The following is a 17,617-nucleotide window of genomic DNA, read 5'->3' on the forward strand; positions in this document are numbered from 1 at the left end:
AATGGGAAATGGAAACATACATTTATAGTACAGACGTCAATTGTCTTATTTCAACAATGGAGCATGTCTAGTAGAAAAGTGTTAAAAGACATAAATTAAGTAAAGCCTTCTAAAATTGAATGTGTAGATATTTATACACCTTTCAGATAGAGGATATTGATTCCTTTTCTCTATATATCCATGAAACTCATCATCAAACAGTTCCTGAGCTTTCATATTCTGTGTCTCCATCTGCTTTCTAATTTTGGAACTCCAAGATCCCTCAGACCTACCTTTATGCCTTGTATGGGTTAAAAAGTCTTACTAAGAAGCAGATATGTGAACAAGTAACAGTAAGAAATTGGTACTGTACCAACTTACTGAAACACAAAGAAAGGAGAGGTGGTTTTTACCTGCATTGAGGGTAGGGGGTCAGAGATGGGGGGGAGGCAAAAAGGCTCTGTAGATAAAGGAATATTTGAGTTGAAACATAAAACGTAAATGGGACTTCACCTTTATTAGGTGGACAAGATTCAGGGAAAGATCTTTACAGCCAGAAGGGATGGGATATGGTAATATAAAACAGCATGGCATGTAGGAAGAAAGCATTCCATCCAAGCAAAACTGAAGGGAGCTTCTACTCTAGAGTACACTGCCATCAGGTGGCAACAGGAGCATTATTCTTGTATGCTGAGGCATAGGTGTGGTTAGTAAACCGAGAAATTTGTTAGTTTTTTCCACTTATAACTGATTCTAAACTATATTGATAGTATAAGCTAAGTGCACCAACTAAAGGGTGTACGAAATTTTGCTCCTCACCCCAACACTGATCCTTTCTTTCTCTTTTTAAATTTTCATCATACCAGAATGTGGAAACTTAATTTCAGTTATTTAAGAATTCCTTCCCCTTTGACCCTCCACTTTTCACCAGGGTTGTGTTTATATTCTGGAAGGAGGATACAGAGTTAGGCTTTTAATACTCCATGCTCTTCTATATCCATGCTGGCATCACTTAGGTATTTTCTTGTGTAACCTTTGGTCATTTGTGTATGCCAGTCACTGATACTTCCTTCTTGTCCTTGTCACAGAGTTATTTCAGTTTCCTTACCTGGGAAATGTTTCACTGCTCCTATGCTGCTCTTGACTACAGTGGGGCCTTGACTTACCAGTTTAATTCCTTCTGAGACCGAGCTCGTTCAGGAGCTCGTTAACTCAAATTACTCAATCAACTCAATGCAAAAAATCCACCGAGAGACAGCTGGTATCTCAAAAAACTCGTTAGTCGGGACACTCGTAAGTCAAGGCCCCACTGTATAGGAAATAATGGGCAGCTCTATTTTCCTAGATACTGCACAGCATTTCTTCTTTATTCTTGCAAACTGTGATGCACTAGGAAACTCTGGGACCTTGTCAGGTACCTGTCCTCTACACTAGGGAGGGAAAACAACATTGAATTCTTCTTTATATTCATAGTAATGTGGGAGTTCTGGAGTCTTAGCCAGAGTTTTGCAGGCTATCGGCTCCCTTCTCAGAGTCCACAGTGTTATCCAAGCTTCCTTTGCTTTGTCTTTGAGACTTTCCTCCTCTTCTTTTTTAACTTTATTTTTATTATTGACACTATTACAGATGTCCCCATTCCCCCCCTTTGCCCACCTCCACCCAGACTCCCGCTCCCCTCCTCCCCCCCCCCCCCCGCCCCCTTCCCTCTGGCCATCAGCACACTTTTGTCTGTTTCTATGGGTTATGCATATATGTTCTTTGGCTAATCCCTTCACCTTCTTTCATCCAGTTCCCTACCCCCCCCCCCCACACACACTCCCTCTGACAGCTGTGAGTCTGTTCCATGTATTCATGCCTCTGTTTCTATTTTGTCTGTCAGTTTACTTTGTTCATTAGATTCCACATATAAGTGAGATCCTATGGTGTTTGTCTTTCTCTGATTGGCTTATTTCTCTTAGGAAATAATCTCCAGGTCCATCCATGCAATCTCAAAAAGTAAGATTCCCCTTTTTCATGGCCAAGTAGCATTCCACTGTGTAAATATACCACAGCTTTTTTACCCATTCCTCTACTGATGGGCACTTGGGCTGCTTCCAAACCTTGGCTATTGTAAATAATGCTGCAGTGAACATAGTGGTGCATATATACTTTTGAATCAGTGCTTTAGGTTTCTTCGGATATATTCCCAGATGTGGGATTGCTGGGTCAAAAGGCAGTAATAAAAAAAAACAAAAACCAAACCAACTCCCAGCAAACAAAAATCCTGGACCAGATGGCTTCACAGGTGAATTTTACCAAAGAGTCAAAGAAGAACTAGCACCTATCCTCAAACTGTTCCAAAAATGTCCAGAGGAGGGAAGACTTCCAAGCTCTTTTCAGGAGGCCAGCATTATCCAAAATTCAAGCTGATTGGAAACCAGACAGTCAAGCAGCAGACTTTAAAGTATACAAATATACCACTTTCAGGGGAAGACTTGGAGATGGGCATTTTTGTCTGTGCCCTTCTTCACTGAGCCTTTGAATGTAGCCAGCTAAGAACTGTTTCTTTCTTTGCTACAGTCCTATTGAGCTTGTGGACGTGAGCTCCACTGGCCACCAGAGCCTGGCAATCAAGGGGCTTCCCCTGAGTGGCAGCCACAAAAACTGTCACCATACATAAAAACCAGGGCATAAGATGTGTGTACAAGCTACCCACTGGGAGTTACTACTGTTCTGGTGCACAGCAGGCTGTGTTAAGATAGCTACCACCCTCTGTGGTCTTTGGGGAGCATGACAGTTGGCCCTTACATGTGTGTTTAATTAGGATGCAGCTATGAGAATAAGCTAATAGACTTCTTACACAATAGACTGGGTGCCTCAGACTGTGGGTTTTCCTCTGTGCCCTAGGGGTGGTAGCTGGATAAGAGCTCTTTCTCAAAGTGACATTAGCATTATGGCAGAATGAGAAGGCTTCTTTGTATCTCTCTTTAAATCTACAAGTTGGACATCTATAACCCAACAAAGGTTTCTCTGTTTAACACACTAGCACAACTAATAGATCCACAAATTGATACTTCTGAAAGCGTGCAAAATGGAATACATAGGAGAAGCAGGAAGGGGGAAGGACAGAGAGAGTGCCTGCAGATGTGGTTCCCAGTCCACAACAGCCGAGACCATGACCCCAGCTAATGTGACAGCGGTGAAGATCCAGGGTATGGACCTCTTACCACTGCCCAGTGGAAGGTTAGATGGGCAGAAGCAGCATTAGCACCTGAGAATCTGGCTCCCTCTCCCCACTTAGGCACAGTCTGGTAACAGCAGTGATGTTTCTATGGCTTCTCAGCTACAACACAGCAGTGCCAGCAGCCACAGTGAACAATTAAACAGTCGAGTGAGCTCAGAAACCCAGCCACCTTCCTCACATGTCACCCCCAACACCACGATGTGGTGCCCCATAACTCAGGTGACCTGGACACAGTGGGAATACCCACCATCCAAGTCATCCAGGCATTGACTCCCATCACCACTGCGATGTTCACTACTTCAAATGCTCCAGCAAAGGAGCAGCGCATCAAGCACTATGAACAACCAAGGTAACATGGTAACATGGAATGAAAATGACAGTTCTCCAAAAACCAAACTCAAAGTCATGGAAGATTGTGATCCATGAGAGAGAATTCAAAATAGCAGTCATAAACAACACCTCAACGAGATCAAAGAAAACTCAGAAAGGAAGTTCAGTGAGATTGAGAATAAAATGAATGAACAGGCGTACTTTGCCAAAGAGATGGAAACTTACTCAGGTCTTCTCTATTCTATTTATTCTGCCAGTTACTGAGAAAGGAATGTTGAAGTCTCCAACCATTATTGTTGGTTTATCTATTTTTTTTCAATGAAATAAATCTTACAGTTTTAAAGCTATGTTGCTGTTCGCATACACAGTTCAGATGGTTATATCTTTTTGAAGAATTAATTTTTTACAACTAAATAACATTTTTATCCCGATAATATTCTAGTTCTGAACTCTGCTTTGCACCATTGTTCCAGCACCATTTGTTAAATAGGCTTCTTTTCTCTATTGAATTGTTTTTGTATCTTTGACAAAAATCAATCAACCATAAATGCGTGGGCTAATTTATGGACTGTATTCTGTTTCATTAATTTATATTTATTTTTTTATTCCCCCAAATTTAAAATGATGGTGACTATTTTAGCTTCTTAACAAATTTTATTGTTGACACTATTACAGATGTCCTCACCCCCCCCCTCACCCCCGCTTTTGGGAACCCACCTCCACCCAGCCTCCGCACCCCTTCCTTCTGGCCATCACCACACTAGGTCTGTGTCTATGGGTTATAGCTAATCCCTTCACCTTCTTTCATCCAGTTATTTAAGCTTCTTAGTAAGTCTTAAAACCAAGTTGCCTCTGGGCCAATATGTAAGGATCTTAAAAGTCATCACATTGAAGCCCAAGGAATGGAGGTGTGAAATATCCCCTTAGTCTCTTCCTGTGAAATTTCAACAAGTTGAACAGCTATAACTCAACAAAGCATACAAAGGATTCCCTGCTCAACATAGAGGCGTGCCTGAGAGATTTGCATATTGAAGCATCTAAAGGTGGGCAATGAAGGGGTGGGGTGGGGGCGGTGAGAAGGAGGAGACTTAGACTGGCCAGGGATGCAGCCCTACAGCCAGGAGCTCATGGGAGGTGGGGGGGGGGTGTGCTCAGCCCAGGGAGAGGGGAGGAAGCTTGGGCTTCCTTCAGTCAGGAGGAGCAGAGAAAATCTGTGGGCACTCCTGCAAAAGTAAGCAGTGCAAACTGCGGCTGAGCTGAGAGACCTAGGAATAAATTAACAGAGGATGTGAAGGACCTATATACTGAAAATGACAAAGCATTATTAAAAGAAATTGAAAAATACACAACAAAATGGAAAGATATTCTGTGTTCATGGATTGAGAGACTCAACAGTTAAAATGGCCATATTACCCAAAGTAATATAGAGATTTAGTGCAATCCCCATAAAAATCCCAATGTCATTTTTTAAAGAAATAGAATGACATCATCAGGTTTGTATGGAACCACAAAAGATCCCAACTAGCCAAAGCAATCCTCAGAAAAAAGATCAAAGCTGGAGGTATCATGCTACCTGACTTCAAATTATACTACAGAGCTACGATAATTAAAGCGGTATGGTATTGGCAGATAAACAGACACACAGATCAATGGAACAGAATTGAGAGCTCAGAATAAAACCACATGTACATGGGCAGATACTTTTCGACAAAGGAGCTAGAAACACAGAATGGAGAAAGCCTCTTCAATAAATGGTGCTCAGAAAATTGGAAAGCCACATACAAACAAATGAAACTAGATTATAGTTTGCCCCCATGTACAAAAATTAATTAAAAATGGGATCAAAGACCTAAATACAAGATCTGAAACATGTACCCTATTCTCTCACACATGCTCAACCCCCTCCATTATTCACATCTTCCACCACAGTGGTACATTTGTTTCAATTGATGAACCTACATTGACATATCACAATGTGTCTGTATTTCCCCCATTGATGGCAGAGTTTCCATCACAGTTTTAGCTCCCTGTGTTGCTCCAAACCATGAGTGGGGCACACTCTCATTGCAGGACTGAGGAAGAAAAAAACCTGAATAAGTTACCCTCATGCAGGTTACTTGTCTGTTTTAACTGTCCTCCACCATCTGCCTGCTTTTGGCTACTTTGTTCAGGGAATAAAAACCTTTGGTAGACTTCCTTACGTTTACTGCTTGTATTCTGAATTGCGTATGATGTGGGGCACCCTATCTTTTGGTATTTAGTTTTAGTCTTGTCATACTTGAGAGACAGAATTAAATATGATCTAGTCCCTTGCCCCCCAGAGCAGGTCCAGGGGAGAGAGACCCAGGCACACGCTACAACAACACACTATGTAATTAGTGTTGGCATACAGGGGGCTGTGGTAAGGGTTTGTGGGGAACTCAGAGGAGCATGCTCCTCTGAGTGGGAACAGAGGAATCAAATAGGATCAGAGATACACGGTGTGTGTGTGTGTGTGTGTGTGTGTGTGTGTGTGTGTGTGTGTGTGTGTAGAAATCAACTGGATAATAGGAGAGATGGATTTCTGCATAGGGGTAGTAATCAGAAAAGAGGCCATATTGAGGAGAATGGAAAGATGGAAGTAGGGAGGAGGGAGGAGGTTGACAGGCAGGGAAGGAGACCCCTCTGGAGGCGGAAAGAGGCAGGACCACTTCCGGCAGGGGAGGGGGAGTGGACAAGCTCAGACCCAAGGAGAGGCTTGGAGAGAGCAGACGTCTTCTGGACTCAAAAGGACGAGGTGAGCTAAGGTGCCCAGCTTAATGAAAACTGTGGTGCCCTCTGGTCTGCAGCTCTGACCTGCTTGACTCCTTACGCCCCCAAGTTTTGCAGGAAACCCGCTAGGCGGTTGGGAGCTAACCGCGTTGAAGTGGTTGGGTTTAGAGGTGCCTGGATCCGGTTCGCAAGGGAGAAAGGAGGGGGCGCAATCTCCTTTGGGCACAGAATGAAGAGATGTGGACTCTGTTAAGGCAACAGGAGGGAGGGATGCAGACCCGTTTGGTACTGCAGAAAGGAGAGAAGGGGAAATCGTTCAGGCGGTAGAAGGGATGGAGCAGAAACCTTCAGTTCTGGAGAGAGACAAGCGGTGACAGAAATCTGTAAGCCTGGAGAAAGGTATCAGGACCTGATTTGGGCCACAGCAAAAGGGATCAGGACTTGGAGAAAGGATGAAGCAGAATGCCTTTTGAACAGCTGCAATGACCCGGATCAGAGGGGGAGAAAACAGGGACTAGTACGCGGTAGATTTCGGTTTGAAAAGGGAAGGGACAGAACTTGGTAGGTTTCAGGAACAAGGAATATACAAAAGCGTAATACCGTTGGATTTGTGGGTGAGGTGTCCATGTTGCAGAAAGGATGGGACTGATCACTTGTAGACGTGGATGTGAGGGGGCGGTCTTGGGGGAGGGGCGGTGCAGGGACGTACTGCAGAGCGGAGGGAGGGGGCATATTAAAAGGAAGGGGAAGTGCGGAGAACTACTGCAGAGCGGAGGGAGGGGGCATATCGCGGAGGGGCTTTGAGTGGCTGTACTGCCGAGGAGACGTGGGCGGTGTTAGGCCAGGGGCGGAGCAAAGTGGTACTGCAGAGAGGAGGGAGGGCGCCGGTTTGGGGGGAAAGATGGACTGAGATGTGATGCAGTTAGAAAGAGTGGGTGGAGATGTTGAAGCGGGGGGAGTGTGTGGGATTGAGGTGGTCAGACTGTGGTCCACCAAAGCCGCTTGCGCGCTGAGGTCCTGAGATGGGCGGGGCTCTGGTCGTTGCGGTTACGCAGTATTGAGTTGCGGCAGACTTGTGTAGGGTAAAGGGGCGGGGTGATAGAACTGACTGGTGGGTGTTTAGAGGCAAAAGGAGGTAGGGTTTACAAACAGGTGGTCTGGGTTTCTAGGCATGAGAATCCCGTAGTTGAAGGGTTTGGGGCCCAAGGTTAGATGAGGTTGCCCCCTCCTTCAGAAAATCTGGTGAATCTCCTCCTCCCTCTCATTCCATTCTCCCCTAATTCAGACCCCTTCCCCTCAGGTTCAGCTGTTACATGACCTCCCAGAAAAATGGATAGGAGAAATGACTACGGTTATAGGATGCCCCCGGTCCAGGTGAGGCCCTTCTGCATTCTTGCCTGGCCAGCTGCGCCATCTTGAGTTCACTTCCTGCTTTGAGCCCCCTACCACTCTGTAGTTGCGTCATTTTCTGACTAGCCTGTCTCAGTCCACCCCTGCGTGGTGGAGGAGGGGGAGAAAAAACATAAGGCCTGACTCTTTCTTTTGCTCTCTTCCTTTTCCCTCGCCCTCCCTTTCAATCACTGCTCAGAGGAAGGGGAGACCTTCATGGAAAGGGTGGGCTGTAGGGAGATCAGATGAATCAGCAGATCATAATCCTAAGTGTATAGGGCCCTCTGCCTACCCCTGGGAGCTTGGGGCTTCACTTCCCACCAGATGTACACGTTGAGATCACTGAAGAGGACAGTGTCTTGCTGATGTATACCCTCTTGGCAGCAACCAAGGACCCCCTGGCTATGGACCCACCAGTTGCCAACCGACTTAAGAAAAGCAAGACCAAGAAGGCCCCTACTAAGGCTGTTACTAAGACAATACCTGTTGCTCCCCCAGTCCCATCTGCCAATGTGATTACCATCAACAAGCCTAAAATACCTTTGCAGGTTTTAAAACTGCCAATCAGCCCCTAGATCAGCTAGGCTTCAGCTACCACTGAGGCAGCTAATATTCAAGCTTCTTCAGTCACCACTCAGTCTAAAAAAGCCAACAAGACAAAGAGAGTTACTGCTAAGGCAGCCCAAGGCCCTCAATCTCCAACTGGCAGTGAGAGTGTCACTACACAGATCAAGTCACCCTTGAAGGCCCTCTACCTATCAGTCATCCCACAGACTACCCAGGCTCCACTTGCCAGTGAGTCAGCAAATTCCCAGGCCTTAGTAGCCTCCATCAAGCCTAAGAAAGCTTCCAAGGCTAAGAAGGCTTCCGATAAGGTCATATATAATTCCACTGAGATCTCATTGGCTTCAAACACCATCCACACAGCTACCACCCAAGGCCAAATTACCAATGAGACAACCAATACCCAGGCCACGGCAGCTTCCATTTGAACTAAGAAAGCCTCCAAAGACAAGAGGGCAACTGTTAAAGGCACAAATACTGACACTGTCCTAGGGGCCCCAGATACCACTGAGAGAGGTATCAGGCAGATTGAGGCCTCAGCAGCGGCTATCCGGGCCAAAAAATCCAAAGGCAAGAAAGCTGCCAATAAGGGCATACATTTTGCCTATGAGATCTCTGAGGCCCCACCTGCCGTTCAAATGGTCACAAACCAAGCTCTAGCTGCCGCTCTTCAGGTCAAGAGAGGGTCCAGGGCTCAGAAGACTTCCACTAAGGCCAGGGTAGCTAAAACTCAGATTCAAATTGTTGACCAAGGAGCTCAGGCCAAGATGGCCAGCTCTCAGACCAACTTAAGTACCCTTGAGACTCAGGTTGCTGCTGCTGTCCAGGCCCTGGCAGATGACTACCTGGCTCAGTTGAGTCTGGAGCCCACAACCAGGACCCGGGGCAAGAGGAACCGAAAGGTGAGATCTCTGACATCACGATCCTTAAATTTGCACTTGGTTTCCATTCCTATCCTCCTAGTTTGTTCATTTATTCTATAAAATTTTACTGAGCCTTTTTACCTTGAGACAGTCTCTGTGTTCAGATAGGCTGTGAGAGATGCTGAGAAGAATGTGATGTAGTTCCTGCTCCCTGGCAGTTCACAGATTGGTGGGAAAATAAGACATCCATATACTTAATGACAACCTAGATATAATGCAACATGTATTTACATAGTAGTTACCATGCACCAGGCTTTGTGTTGGATACATTCACAAAGGTAGTTTTCATGTTTTGAAAGAAATTCTTACCAGCTAGGGATCATATGTCCCAGTTTTACAGATAAGAAAATTGAGTCCCAGAAAGATGAAGAGACTTGTCCAAGGGGTACAGCTAGCAGAGTTAGTGGTGGCCAAAGGAAGAGGAACCCCAGGCCCTGCCTTTGGGTTGCTCCTTTCCTAGCTGGGAAATGAAACTCCTGCCTGGAAGACAGTAAAAGACAAGTCTAGGACTCAGGGTGGTCAAAAGTAAGGTCAGGACCCACTACAGGGAGGGTTTAAGGGACTTTCAGGAGGAGGTAGGGTAAGGAAACAGAGCCATCTCTTTCACCTGGTGACTCTGGACCTTCCTTCTTTCTGATGATGCAGTTCAAGCATCTGATTGGGCATGAGAGAGGTGGCCGTAATTACAGGTGGAATCCATGGGGCCAGAGGCCTCCGCCACCCCGAGATGTGGCCATTTTGCAAGAAAGGGTAAGACTCCTATGCTGCCCAGTCTTTTCTTCACCTGCCCCCTTTGGCATTATTCTGAGTTTTCTAAAACATATTGAGATTTCCCTATGTATTCCTCTTCTCCCAGGCAAATAAGTTGGTGAAATACCTGTTGGTTAAGGACCAGACAAAGATCCCCATCAAGCGCTCAGGTAGAGTCATACATACCCTCCTCCCTTAGCTCTCTTCTCACTCCCCTCTCCCCAACCCCCTGGGGGCTATTTCCCTCATATGTCCTCCCCTACTCTCCTCACACTGTGTTAATGGCATCTCCCATTAAACATAGTTTAGGACTCAGACTGCACTGACCCCACAGGGCTTGCAAAAGGGCTGCAGCTTTGTGGCCTCTGCTCAGCCCAGGTGCTCCCACCTCTCCCCTCCTGCAGACATGCTGAAGGATGTCATCCAGGAATATGATGAATATTTCCCAGAGATCATTGAACGAGCAAGCTACGCTCTGGAGAAGGTGAAGGGGCAGCCCTGGAGGATGGGTGCAGTGGCGAAGCCTTGAATCAAACAAAGGTGTATACGTCCCTTCTGGGGGGACTACAGAGACTCACTAACTCAGCCCCATCACTGTGCAGATGGGCAGGCAGTGACCTAGGGAGGTGCATAGACTTGCCAGGAGTCACACAAGTAAGTGGTAAAAGCACAGCTAGGACTCAAGCCAACCAACTTAGTCCTGACTTCTGTCTGCTGCTGGACATGTCCTGGAATGTATTCCAGATGCTCACCTCTTCCTTCTATTCCTCATTCTCTGTTTGCCTAGATTCCAACTAATCACAAGGGTGATATTGATAACAATAGCACATTTCTTGCCTGTTTTCTGTATGCTGGCCTCATAGCTAAGTACTTTACATTTATTATCTCACTGATTTCACACACACACACACACACACACACACACACACACACACACACACACTAGCCCCTATGTACAAGGGGAGCTGTGGGATGCTCAGGAAGCTCATTGATGCCTAGGCTGAATTTTGTTATCTCACAGGTTATTCTTTTACTTGGCAGATGTTTCGAGTCAATCTGAAGGAGATTGATAAGCAAAGTAGCTTGTATATTCTCATCAGCACTAAGGAATCCTCCGCAGGCATACTGGGAACGTAAGCTGGGAAAGGGCTGGGTGGGAGGGAGGCTTCTGCTTTTGTCCATGGCACTACCCCATCCCTGTCTTCTGTCCCACACTTCCTTAGAGAGTCAGGAAAGACAGGCCTGAAAGCCCGTTCCAGCCCCCGCATGTAGCTGGAACCCTGCCCACAAAAGTTGTGCCTGGTTATGATGGACTGAAGGGTGTCGAAGCCTGGGTGGGGCAGTCCTACTGTCAGGTTGTCTGTCTGTCCAGAAGCTTCCCAGGAAGGCAGCCCTGTCACTGCTTGTCTCCTCCTGCTGGTCTTGATAGAGTGGTTCTCACGGGAGGCCTTCCTGGTGTGGGTGGGTCACGCTGCTCGAAGGGCAGGAGCACCGGTGGCTGTGAATTCTCTGGTGGCTGAGGGGCCTGTGAGAGGAAGAAGGGCCTCGCATTGGCAGAGTGCCAGGGTCTAACTCTGTTGGGGGGATTTCTTCTGTCCTCTCAGCAGCCCGGGGAGGAGAGGATGTGATTTCCCGTTTCACTGGACAGGAGACTGAGGCTCAGGGGTCTAAGTGTCTTGCCCAGGGTCACGTGGAGCTTGAAGCATAGACTGGGCAGAACTCTCCCATACCTGAGGAATCTGGGAGAGGCTAGCCTAGTGAGCTGGCTGGTGTGTTTTTTGCAGATGGCTGCGGACATAAACATTCTCTCTGTCCTGTTATTCCCCTAGGACCAAGGACACACCCAAACTAGGTCTTCTCATGGTGATTCTGAGTGTCATTTTTATGAATGGCAACAAGGCCAATGAGGGTGAGTGGCTGAGCATGCAGCTGAATGGGTGGCCATGGTCAGAATTCCACATGTTCATTTTCTGTCCCTCTCCTCTTGCCTCCCCTTGCAGCTGTCATCTGGGAGGTGCTGCGCAAGTTGGGGCTGCGCCCTGGGTATGATTGGGCTCTCTCAGCACTTGCTGTCCGTGTTGTCCTTTGGCAAGAGAGGATGGTCCCAGGATCGCATCAGCCTGGTGGTCTGGTGGAGCGGGCGGGGGTATCGGGCTGGGTAGATGGTCCATGTCTCTGATATGGGTGAATGGGGAAACTAGTCCTTAACTCCCTGCTCCCTCTCTCCTCTATGTCCTCTGTCTGTTCTAAGATGAGATATAAGATAGACCTTCAGGGTATCCCTGGCAAAGAACCATTTGGCCTCAACTGCCTACTGCTAGTGATCATGTATGTGTTTACTGTTTTTTTTGGTTTCATGAAGATGGCCACATGTGCTAGAGAGGTGTCTTCCATGTTGTGAAATGCCTCTGTCCTCATCTGGGAAGTTCTGATTTCTGTTCATGGGTTATTTTTCCCATTGTCAGGGTGAGGCACTCGCTCTTTGGGGAAGTGAGGAAACTCATCACAGACGAGTTTGTGAAGCAGAAGTAAGTGGTGTTTTGGGGCGTTGTCAGGCCCTGAAGTGTTCTGGGTGTGTTGGTCTGGTCCAGGAGGTGCTTGATAAGCCCCTTTCTTACATTAGCTTTAGAGGTATCAGCATCCTGTGCCCCAAATCTGAGTCTTGTCTACAATCCCCATGGGTGGGACATTCCAAGGCTGGGCCAGATCAAACACAAGGCCCTTGTTAGGGGGGTGTGCTCAGAGCAGAGTGTCTGAAGAATGGCTCCTCTGTTTACAACACACCCAACAGGAACTTGGGCTTACTCCTCACAGGTGGCAGGGTACATTGGCCTCCCTGTGACATCATGCCCTACACATGCCTCCCCTGCAGCACCAAGTGACTCTTGCACACAGTCAATGGGAAATGGCTTAATAGTGGAGGCCAGACCATGAACTATGTTTGGGAGTGAGTCTGGGGATGAAGGGTCTTGGAAATCTTCTCCAGGAGCTGAGTTTAGTGTTTGAAGGAAGTTTTCACCTGGTTCCCAGTTGTTAGACAACAGATTTGTTTGTTTAGAAGCAAGTTTCATTTCCTTTCTCTAAGGTACCTGGAGTACAAGAGGGTCCCCAACAGCAGACCACCTGAATATGAGTTCTTCTGGGGCTTGCGCTCCTACCATGAGACTAGCAAGATGAAAGTCCTCAAGTTTGCCTGCAAGGTAATAGGAGACCTGCCCTGACTTGGCATATTAAGGGTACGGGTTGCCCCTGATTGGGGCAGACTATGTATAGGGATGGGCAGGTACAGGGCAGCCTGCAGTTCATATATAAACATATGGAATTTAATTTTGTCCCAGGATGCTGCTCAACGTAAAGTTTACATTGTTTCAGTCATTCTTCATAGTTTGCATTACTGTGCTCAGAATGCTATAACAAAATACCATAGACTGGATGGCTTAAATGACAGAAATTTATTTTTTCATAATCCTGGAGGCTAGAAGTACCAGATCAAGGTATAACAGCGTTAGTTTCTGCTGAGGTCTCTTTTCCTGGAAAGCAGATGGATGCCTTCTTACTGTGTCCTAAGATGGTGGAGAGAGAGCCTCTTCTTATGGGGACACTAATCCTATTGGATCACAGTCGCACCGTTATGACTTCATTTAACTTGACCTCTGTAAAGGCCCGATCTCCAAATACAGTCACATTGGGGGCTGGTGCTTCAACATATGAATTTTTGGGAGACACAGCAGTTAATCCATAACACATTTACTCTCTTATCACTTCCCATATTACAGATGAAGACACTTGGGCTCAATAAGGTTAAGTAACTTATCCAAGGTCACACAGTACCTAAGTCATTAGAGCTAAAATTGGATCTCAAGACTGACCCATGATAGTCTTGAAAAACATTGCTACTAGTTTTATACCAAGCCCATAATATGCACTTAATACATAATTATAAGGTTATTTTCCTTATAATGATTATCATTCCCATTTCAGGTGCAGAAGAAAGACCCCAAGGACTGGGCTGCTCAGTACCGGGAGGCGGTGGAGATGGAAGTCCAGGCTGCAGCTGTGGCTGTGGCTGAGGCTGAGGCCAGGGCTGAGGCAAGAGCCCAAATGGGAATTGGAGAGGAAGCTGTGGCTGGGCCCTGGAATTGGGATGACATGGATATCGACTGCCTAACACGGGAAGAGTTAGGCGATGATACTCAGGCGTGGAGCAGATTTTCATTTGAAATTGAGGCCAGAGCCCACGAAAATGCAGATGCCAGCACCAACATCGACTTCAGCAGAGGAGCTGGCACCGCAGCTAGCTTCCACAATGGTGCTAGCATTAGCTTCAGTGGTGCACCCAGCCCCAGTGGTGGTGGCTTTGGTGGCAGAACTGGCATTAGCTTTGGTGGCACACCCAGCACCAGTGCCAGCTTCAGCAGCACAGCCAGCGTTAGCTTTGGTGGCACACCTTATACCAGTGCCAGCTTTGGTGGTGGGGTCAGCTCTAGTTTCAGTGGCCCACTCATCACCAGTACCAGTTTCAGTGGCGGGGCCAGCCCTGGCTTTGGAGGCACACTGAGCACCACTGCTGGCTTCAGTGGTGCTCTCATTACCAGTACCAGCTTTGGCAGTGCCCCCAGCACCGGTGCCGTCTTTAGCGGTGCACTTAGCACCAGCACTGGCTTTGGTGGCACACTCAGTACTAGTGTCTGCTTTGGTGGCTCTCCCAACTCTGGTGCCAGCTTTGGTGGCACGCTCAGTACTAGTATCTACTTCGGTGGCTCTCCGAGCACCAGCACTGGTTTTGATAGCATCCTCAGCACCAGTGTCTCGTTCAGTGGCTCTTCCAGCACCATTGCTGACTTTGGCAGCACACTGAGCACCAGCATCTGCTTCAGTGGCTCTCCCAATCCTAGTGCTAGCTTTGGTGGTGCAATCAGCACCAGTGTCGGCTTTGGCGGTGCGCTCAACACCAGTGCTGGTTTCAGCAGTGCTGTTGGTGGTAGCCCCGGCTTCGGTGGTGCACCCACCACCAACTCTGGCTTTGGCGGTATGTTCAGCACTAGTGCTGACTTCACGGGGGCACTTAGCACCACTACTGACTTTGCAAGTGCCCCTAGCGCCAGCATTGGCTTTGGTGCAGGTCCCAGCACCAGTTTCTTTGGTAATGTGCCTAATACCAACCTATGCTTTGGTGGCCCTCCTAGCACCAGCGCCTGCTTTGGTGGAGCTACCAGTGCCAGTTTTGGTAACGGGCTTAGCACCAGTGTGGGTTTTAACTTTGGCGATGGGTTAAGTGCCGGCACTGGATTTGGTGGTGGACTGAGCACCAGCACTGGCTTCAATGGTGGACTAGGCACCAGCACTGGCTTCAATGGTGGACTAGGCACCAGTGCTGGCTTTGGTGGCGGACTGATCTCCAGCGATGGCTTTGGTGGAGGACTGGGCACCAATGCTGGTTTTGGCAGCACACTTGGCACCAGTGCTGGCTTTAGTGGTAGCCTCAACATCAGTGATGGCTTTGGTGGTGGGCCTAATACCAGCTTCGACGGAGGACTGAGTACCATCATTGGCTTTGGCAGTGGTTCCAACACCAGTATTGGCTTTACTGGCGAACCCAGCACCAGCATTGGCTTCAATGGTGGACCCAGTTCTATCGTTGGCTTCGGCGGTGGACTGAACACCGGTGCTGGCTTCAGCGGTGGACCGAGCAACGGTGCTCCCTTTGGTGGTGGAGCCACCAGCCTTGGTGCCTGTAGCTTCTCCTATGGCTAGTGAGGTTTCAGGTAATTACAGCATTTCCATAGCCAAGGCCCGTGGGTATGCATATAAGTTCTGGGAAATGTTATAAGAAACCCCGAGGTGGGAGGGCAGGGTGGGGAGATGAAGACAGTGGAGGAAGTATGAGAAAACAGTATATTTGATGCTAAAATATGTTCCTTTTTGGCGTTTTGTTTTCAGGTTTATGACCCACATTTACAGATCCCGCTAATGAGCTGCAGCAGTCCCTTCTTCCCATGAAGCCAAGGAACATCCCTGGGATCTTTGTCCACCCAGCAGTCTAAGCAGATACTACCCATCAGCTGAGGTTGACATGCTATGAAAAATCCAGTTGCCAGTCCTGCTTTCTTGTTCGCTTTCTGTGTGCTGTTGTTGTACTTTGGTATCAGCGTTCCATTAAATTTGCAAAATGAACTGGAGTTGTTTTCTTTCTTTATTATGCTTAATTGTTGTGAGTGACATTTTGAGTTCATAGAAGAGCTAAAGATCGGCATAGCTCTTTGGGAAATGTGGAGTCCAGCTTTTGGCTAAAAGGAAAGGATTACTTCAGTGGGATACAGACCTGGGGAAAGCATGGCAGGAATATGAACAAAGATATGGAGGGGGAAAGCCTGGAACAGAATGCACAGGGAGAAGGTTCTGGACAGTAATTATACATTCATTTTGAGATGTTTGTGTAAGAATGGAGGGGGGGGGGCGGTAATTAGAGGGTGACACAGGAACAAGGGAGAGTTTTATTGGGATAGGAGAGAGACCTGACCATGTTGCAGAGACCGTCGGGGCAAAAGCCAATAGAAAAGGACAGGAGATAGAAAAAGAATAGTCATGAATTGACTGAAGTAGGCAATCCCTGAGAAGGTGGGGTGGGCTAGAGTACCAGAAAATACTGTATAAGTTTGTCTTTTCAGCACTGGGTTACTGGTACCTGGCCAGAAATACTATGTGCATGTCTGCTGTATAGAAGGCACGCTGCTAGAGATCCTGTGCATGACACAGAAAGTTGTAAGAACTGTGGGTCTGTGGTCAGATAGTGGGATGCATGTATTTAAGAAGTCACACTGGGGAGAAGTCTACATGGTGCCAATGTCCAGGGAGTGGGTGGTCATGGAGTTGAGGGGGACTGGGAGGCTTAGGGTATTCTTTGGATTATTTACATGGACAGTGATAACACTCAGAATGGCAGCAAGAGTTGGAGAAGACAGGAGCACTGTGGTCCAAGTACAGCTTCTCTGAGTATAGGGATGATGGTGTCGTGGCCCAGGAACACTGCCCACCAAGGAACAAAGCCCATAGGCAGACACAGAGACCTATCTCCTCCCAGAAGTCTTTCCTCCAGGAAGCTCTCATCCATTCCACATCCCCACAGCACCAGAGCCACTTTGCGGGGTCAGGATCTTAAGATGATCCTGTGGGAGAAGCCTCACAATGACCACCTCTCCCCTCTTAGAGGCAGTAAGAGAAGTTTTCATTGATCAGAGAATGAAAATTAAGGAAAAAGTTTCATCCAGAGCTAGACAGCCCCTTGGTTGTAGCTAGAAATCGACATCTGTTTTGGAACTGCTGAGGGCTTCTTCATTGGAAGCAGGGTCTCCCAGTGAGACCAAATCCAAAGTCTTCTAAGTGTAGAAGAGCAAGGATAGAAGCTTCTAAAGGTGGAAGACAGTCAGGAAAGAGGTAGTTTGACTTCCTGGAGAGAGCTCAGTAGTGGGCAGGGACAGTGTCCAGGGCTTCCTCAGGATCTCGGGTGATGTCCACATTCTGAGAGAAGAAAGCCCAGGATTAACAGGAAGGAGATAGCAGTGTGGAGCCCCAGCCCATCCCATCGGTTGTCCTCACTACCAGGCTCCCCTCCTTCAGCCAGGCCTGCATCCTGATCCTTTTCTCAGGAGAGCCTGGAGGAGTCTGGTCTGAGGCCTTTTTGGGAGGGGCTGCTCTAGCCCTGCATATC

General features: G+C 47.6%; 2 protein-coding genes and 1 non-coding gene across 7 annotated transcripts in view; 2 read left to right on the plus strand and 1 right to left on the minus strand.

Annotated features, from left to right (window-relative positions):
• Nucleotides 1–6,155: 6,155 nt before the first annotated feature.
• Nucleotides 6,156–15,962, plus strand: LOC118654458 (trophinin-like). Of its 4 annotated transcripts, none has more exons than XM_036305784.1 (13): nt 6,156–6,308; nt 7,584–7,657; nt 9,040–9,138; nt 9,805–9,909; nt 10,016–10,079; nt 10,314–10,393; nt 10,951–11,042; nt 11,739–11,818; nt 11,910–11,952; nt 12,375–12,437; nt 12,995–13,109; nt 13,891–15,674; nt 15,850–15,962. In XM_036305784.1, exons 2-12 carry the CDS (start codon nt 7,613–7,615, stop codon nt 15,661–15,663), a joined length of 2,559 nt encoding a protein of 852 aa, XP_036161677.1. In that variant the 5' UTR covers nt 6,156–6,308; nt 7,584–7,612; the 3' UTR covers nt 15,664–15,674; nt 15,850–15,962. The 4 variants fall into 4 exon arrangements, with proteins under 4 accessions (XP_036161677.1, XP_036161678.1, XP_036161679.1 ...); XM_036305785.1 differs by having other exon boundaries at nt 9,046–9,138; XM_036305786.1 differs by having other exon boundaries at nt 9,064–9,138.
• LOC118654909 lies at nt 12,640–12,768 on the plus strand. Its single transcript, XR_004967152.1, has one exon. It is a non-coding gene; the product is annotated as a small nucleolar RNA SNORA11 (small nucleolar RNA).
• Nucleotides 13,343–17,617, minus strand: part of PFKFB1 (6-phosphofructo-2-kinase/fructose-2,6-biphosphatase 1) — a 49,191-nt gene continuing 44,916 nt past the window's right edge. For both annotated transcript variants that reach the window (XM_036305788.1, XM_036305787.1), the window contains exon 14: nt 13,343–17,427. In XM_036305788.1, coding sequence (XP_036161681.1) covers nt 17,368–17,427 — 60 coding nt within the window. In that variant the 3' untranslated portion in view covers nt 13,343–17,367. The remainder of the gene's footprint in view (nt 17,428–17,617) is intronic.

Source organism: Myotis myotis, unplaced genomic scaffold (genome assembly GCF_014108235.1).
Source record: "Myotis myotis isolate mMyoMyo1 unplaced genomic scaffold, mMyoMyo1.p scaffold_m19_p_4, whole genome shotgun sequence".
In the NCBI taxonomy this organism is placed as follows: Eukaryota; Metazoa; Chordata; class Mammalia; order Chiroptera; family Vespertilionidae; genus Myotis; species Myotis myotis.

What these genes read in the sequence shown, in the direction of transcription:
- LOC118654458 (XM_036305783.1), top strand. Translation starts at nt 8,875, where the DNA reads ATGGTCACAAACCAAGCTCTAGCTGCCGCTCTTCAGGTCAAGAGAGGG. An exon ending in CAAGCTACGCTCTGGAGAAG is followed by an intron (nt 10,394 to 10,950) that starts GTGAAGGGGCAG and finishes TTTACTTGGCAG; the next exon opens with ATGTTTCGAGTCAATCTGAA. An exon ending in AAGTTGGGGCTGCGCCCTGG is followed by an intron (nt 11,953 to 12,374) that starts GTATGATTGGGC and finishes TCCCATTGTCAG; the next exon opens with GGTGAGGCACTCGCTCTTTG.